Below are 5000 nucleotides of genomic sequence, written 5' to 3'. Positions count from 1 at the left end.
AGCTCAGGTTCTCCAGCTCCTCCTACTTTTAACTGTTTGTACGCTTCAAACAGTCAGAGGGGGAAAGGGGGAGGAGCTAAAACAGCTGGTTTCAGTCCAGTGTGAGACAAAGAAGGATCGAAAAAATGAGCCCAACTGGTCTGATTTCAAGACTTCGACGACCTGCTCAGAGCGTGGCGCTCTGGGTTTTACCTTCATGGCGAGGGCGATGAGCGCTCCTTCTGTGGGCCGTCCCAGCACGTTGTGATTCCTGATGATGGAGTCGTTGCACACACAGCCGACCTGTCAGCACACACACGCTCAGTAAACCCGGGTTCAGAGTTCAGTGTGAAGATCTGAGCTGAGACACGAACGACCTCACCTCCACAATTTTGCTGATGGACTGACACGAGAAGCCGTGGATCACCTCTCCGTTCAGCAGAACTTCCCCCTGCCCGTTATAGCCGACGCCGGTGACCTGCAAGACAACACCGAGGGTAAGATAACAAAGACCTGCGACCTCGAGACACTGGAGGCAGGACCAGAAGGTCAGCGCGCACTTTCGTGGACTTGTCGATGTCGCTCTGCTGAAGCCCGGGCGGTTCGCACAGAGCAGGGCTTCAGTGTTTGCTTCAGCCACAGACACACAGCCGTGACAGAGCCTTCGCCCTCATGAAGTATCACTCAAACACAGCTTCAGCCCCCTGACAGGTGAGGCCAGTGACCCTGCAGGCCTTCAGCACCTTCCCATGACCTCTGACCTCCCTGCAGTGAGCAGAACCGGCCCTGACCCAGTTCTCCCAGTATGCCAGCTGGGATTTCCTCATGGATTAACCGGGTCAGTGAGCCCTCTGCAGACTCTGCGTTACAGCTGCGATCAGGCTTCAGAAGAAGCCGCTGCAAACCGACGAGGAGGAAGAGGGCTCAGCTTTCAAAATAAGAGCATCAGCCTTACAACAAGTTACAGTGATTGCTTTGTTCATGTGATCTTAAACTTGGCTTGTTGGGTTGCGACTCACGTGATCTCCTCTCCTCCTTTTTGACCTTTTAGAAGGTGAAAATCAGCCGTTTGGGTCAAACTGGGACATTTGCACTGATGCCGTTTCATGTTCACCGTCTCTCAGATTAAAATAACAGACACCTATGAAAAACAGAAAGCTGGTGTAGATGTAGGAGGCCGGCAGCTTCAGTACAACTCATCGACTGTCTGAGGAGCTGCAGATGCCTCCATCAGGTCGGCTGTGGGGGAGTCTGACAACTCTGGGTGCACGCCAGGGCCCCAACACTTTACACCAACATCTACAGTCTCATTTAATCTGCAGTCTCACCGATACTCCAGGTTCCTGCAGCGCCACCCACAGGACGCCCTGGGGACGCGTTTCAAAGCCTCCTCAAAGTCCACAGACTAGTCGGGGAAATTCCCAAACACCCTTAAATATCCCGGACAGGATAACGACGTGTCCACTGATCCGAGACCAACAAACTGATCGACTCCACTGAGCCCATAAACTCCGAGCGAGCAGACGGAGCCTGAACTCGAGTCCTCTGCAGAACACGAGCTTCACCCTGATCGCACGATCAACCACCCGCCAGCACCAACATGAAGCCCAGCTGTGTTTGGTAGCCTGAGGATTTAAAAGCTGACCCTGTGATCACGCTGTGGAGGTTTCAAAGTGTGAGAGGAAACGGCGTGGGAGTCTGACCTCAGCGTGCTGTCCGTCTGACGTGAACAGCTGAGTGACCGTCATCTCGTTCTTGGTCAGCGTCCCCGTTTTGTCCGAGCAGATCACATTACAGCAGCCTGACGGGGAAAACGGCACAAAGGTCACCAACGTGCAGCTCACAGAAGGTCGGGCTGTGCATGACCGTTTCCGTCGCATCACGACGTACCCAGAGTTTCCACGATGGGAAGTTTCTTGATGATCGCTCTTTTCTTCACCATCCGCATCACGCCGAGCGCCAGCGTCACCGTCACCACGATGGGTAAGCCCTCTGGGATGGCAGCCACAGCCAGACTGAAGGAGGAGAGGAGGAGACAGTCAGACTTGTTTTATGATTTACATGCTCACTGAAAAAAACGCAGACAAACCCAGAAAACATTTGTGTTTCCGTTTGCTCTCAGTGTTCACGGTCAGCTTCCCAACTTCCCTCTAACAGGAATCACCTGTAACGTGCTCCCGCCCCACAGCGCTAACTTTCCTCTCTCGCTTATAAAGGCGGCTCTCCTCATGCTAACGTCACTAACAGCAGGCCGTGTGATCTCATTTATATGGAGGCTGCTCCACCTGTCGCACTGAGACCGAGCTCGCTCCTTCAGGTGTCTTCTTCACTCACTATGTGTTAACAGACCTCTCTGCATTGAATCATATCTGTTATTAACCTCTGTCTCTCTTCCACAGCATGTCTTTATCCTGTCTTCCTTCTCTCTCCCCAACCAATCACAGCAGATGGCCCCGCCCCTCCCTGAGCCTGGTTCTGCTGGAGGTTTCTTCCTGTTAAAAGGGAGTTTTTCCTTCCCACTGTCGCCAAAGTGCTGCTCATAGGGGGTCATGTGATTGTTGGGTTTTTCTCTGTATCTATGAAGCGCCTTCAGGAGACTTTTGTTGTGATTTGGTGCTATATAAATAAAATTGAATTGAGGTGTTTCACGGCTCTGTGCACCAAATCACACAGCAGACTGTGACGCTCGTGTCCTTGTCTGTGGGTGGAGTCACTCTCCTGGTCGCATCATGAACCCAGCGTCACAAACCTGCTGCTATCACATCGCTGCACTCAGCTATAACCTGATAAACACAGAAGAGGAAGCAGCTGCCTCAGTTCAACCAACAACCAAACAGAAGCATCACTCAGGGTCACCTGACACCGATGGTGAACATGTCCAGGAGACTCTTGCCCTGCAGCCAGCCCACCAGCATGATGACGCCTGAAACACATCAGAGACAGACTGAGCGCGGCGTGCAGACACCATGGCGATGGAGAGCAGGACACAGCAGCGGGGCAGCTCGCCGCACACACGGCCCCTTACCCACGGCCCCTTACCCACGGCCCCTTACCCACGGCCCCTTACCCACGGCGTCTCCTCGTAATCACACGATCATCATAAACTCACCGATGATGCAGAAGGAATAAAGCGACAGCTGCTTCCCCAGCAGGTCCATGCTCTTCTGCAGAGGAGTTTTAGGAGCCTGACAAAGCAAACAGGAAACAGATGTTTCATGAACACGGCACCTCTGGCTGGAACAACTGTGACATTTGTATTGAATTATATTCAGATTTCATGCGGGAGACCTCACCTCCTCTGCCTGCATCATCTTGAACACCTCCCCGAACTCAGAGTTCTCTCCGGTTCCAATGACGATGCCCTGAAGAACATCAGAACACCTTTCAGCAGGTAAAACTGTCTAAGCATCGTTGAAACATCAGCTGCAAAAGCTTCAATAGCAACAGCTGCAGTTCCTCTGGTGTCCTGCTGAGGCAGCAGTGAGCCAGCCTGATACAGACCGCTGTGTATCCTCCATCATAACACCTGTCCTGTCCTCTTTAAATTGCATTCATGCTTATGTTTGCATTATTAGGGGCGTGGCCAATTTGACAGGTAGATGGTGCACGGGTGGCCGTAGCTGCTGGCTTCACCTAAGCTGGACCTCTGGACCGTGTTTGTGATGTCGGAGCCTTTTTAGTGACATCATGTGACCAATAACATGCCTGCTGTGAGGTCACTGAAGTCTGAGCTGTGAGAGGGTTTTGATTGGATGTTAGTGATTAGCAGGAATCTGTGTCAGCGCTCCACGGTGCAGGTCCCTCTGCAGTCGTGTGTGCGCTGTATTTCTGCTCACACTCTGTAGCGTCGGTCGCTGCTGTGCTAACGGGGGCCCTCCCACCCGAGGGATTAATAAAGTCTCATCTAATCTAAGCTCTAATCATTCTGCCGGCAGCCACTAAGATGACGGTTACAGTTTTCTACAACCACGGCGGCGTCCTACACGCCGTCTGTCACCACTGAACCATCGATATGAAGGAGGCGGCCACGTCATCACTTCCTCACACCGTCTGCAGCCAGAGTCTCAGCGCACACTTCTTTCCTGTAACTTCACCGTCTGTGGAGCAGAAGAAGAAGAGTGAGCTGCTACCTTGGCTTTGCCGTAGCGCACCAGCGTCCCCATGAAGGCGATGTTGCTGCGGGAGGCGATGTCTCCGTTGGTGGATGCTGGCTGGTGGGCGGTGGACTTGGTGCAGGGCGTGGTCTCCCCCGTCAGACTGGACTCATCCACTGACAGGTCTGTCGCCTGCGAGGGTGGAGGAGACAGATTTAACTCCAACCAGGAGGGATACTCTGACCTTTAACCTCTAACCCTGCTCACTAAAGCCACCATTAACCATTAACCCCACCCCCACCTCAGAGCAGGCGGCCATCTTTACACGACTGCAGCTGCTCTTAATGAAGGTTCACACGTTTCCCAGTGAAAGTAGAGGCCTCAAAGTACCGCCTACACCCGCCTACGCCCACCTACGCTCGCCCCGCCTACACCCGCCTACACCCGCCCCGCCTACACCCGCCTCGCCTACACCAGCCTACACCCGCTTATGCCAGCCTCAGGGATACGCTGTCACTGGGATTTGTTGCACGTGGTGAAGATGCAGGACGAGTACCGCGGCGACCTTCTCTTTGTTCTGATGTCAGTCTCACCTGCAGTGAAGCAGGGAGCTGCTTGATAATCAGAAACTCCCCGTGGACTTCCTGTTGGACAGGGGGCGCTCTCGAGCTGCGGAGCGGATGAAAAACCTGAAGTTTGTGTGAAAGTTTTCTTCTGCGTGCAGAAGCCGCAGCAGGCTGGAGGTGGAAGCTGCTGCTCGCTTCATGCCCCAAACCAAAATGGAGGCTCGTGGTGACGCTCACCATCTAAACCTGCACCTGCAGTCTGAAAACTTCCACAAAGAAAAATCTTCACACACAAAACGTACATTTTGATTCGTGCTCGAGAGCGCCCCCTGCTGAGGGGTTTCATTTATTTATGATTACA

The 5000-nt window shown here is 53.2% G+C and overlaps 1 protein-coding gene across 2 annotated transcripts in view; it reads right to left on the bottom strand.

Moving 5' to 3' along the window:
- The window catches only part of LOC101479414 (calcium-transporting ATPase type 2C member 1), a 26719-nt gene that overhangs the window by 5863 nt on the left and 15856 nt on the right, over window positions 1-5000 (bottom strand). For both annotated transcript variants that reach the window (XM_024804162.2, XM_024804163.2), the window contains exons 8-15: window positions 4110-4265; window positions 3273-3341; window positions 3089-3164; window positions 2836-2902; window positions 1870-1994; window positions 1683-1780; window positions 362-457; window positions 193-282 (exon numbers count right to left, since the gene is read on the bottom strand). In XM_024804162.2, the coding sequence (XP_024659930.2) occupies window positions 193-282; window positions 362-457; window positions 1683-1780; window positions 1870-1994; window positions 2836-2902; window positions 3089-3164; window positions 3273-3341; window positions 4110-4265 (777 nt within the window). The remainder of the gene's footprint in view (window positions 1-192; window positions 283-361; window positions 458-1682; window positions 1781-1869; window positions 1995-2835; window positions 2903-3088; window positions 3165-3272; window positions 3342-4109; window positions 4266-5000) is intronic.

Source organism: Maylandia zebra, linkage group LG1 (assembly GCF_041146795.1).
Source record: "Maylandia zebra isolate NMK-2024a linkage group LG1, Mzebra_GT3a, whole genome shotgun sequence".
In the NCBI taxonomy this organism is placed as follows: Eukaryota; Metazoa; Chordata; class Actinopteri; order Cichliformes; family Cichlidae; genus Maylandia; species Maylandia zebra.
The sequence above is the reverse complement of the archived record's forward strand: the minus strand, read 5'-3'. Positions and strand labels throughout refer to the sequence as shown.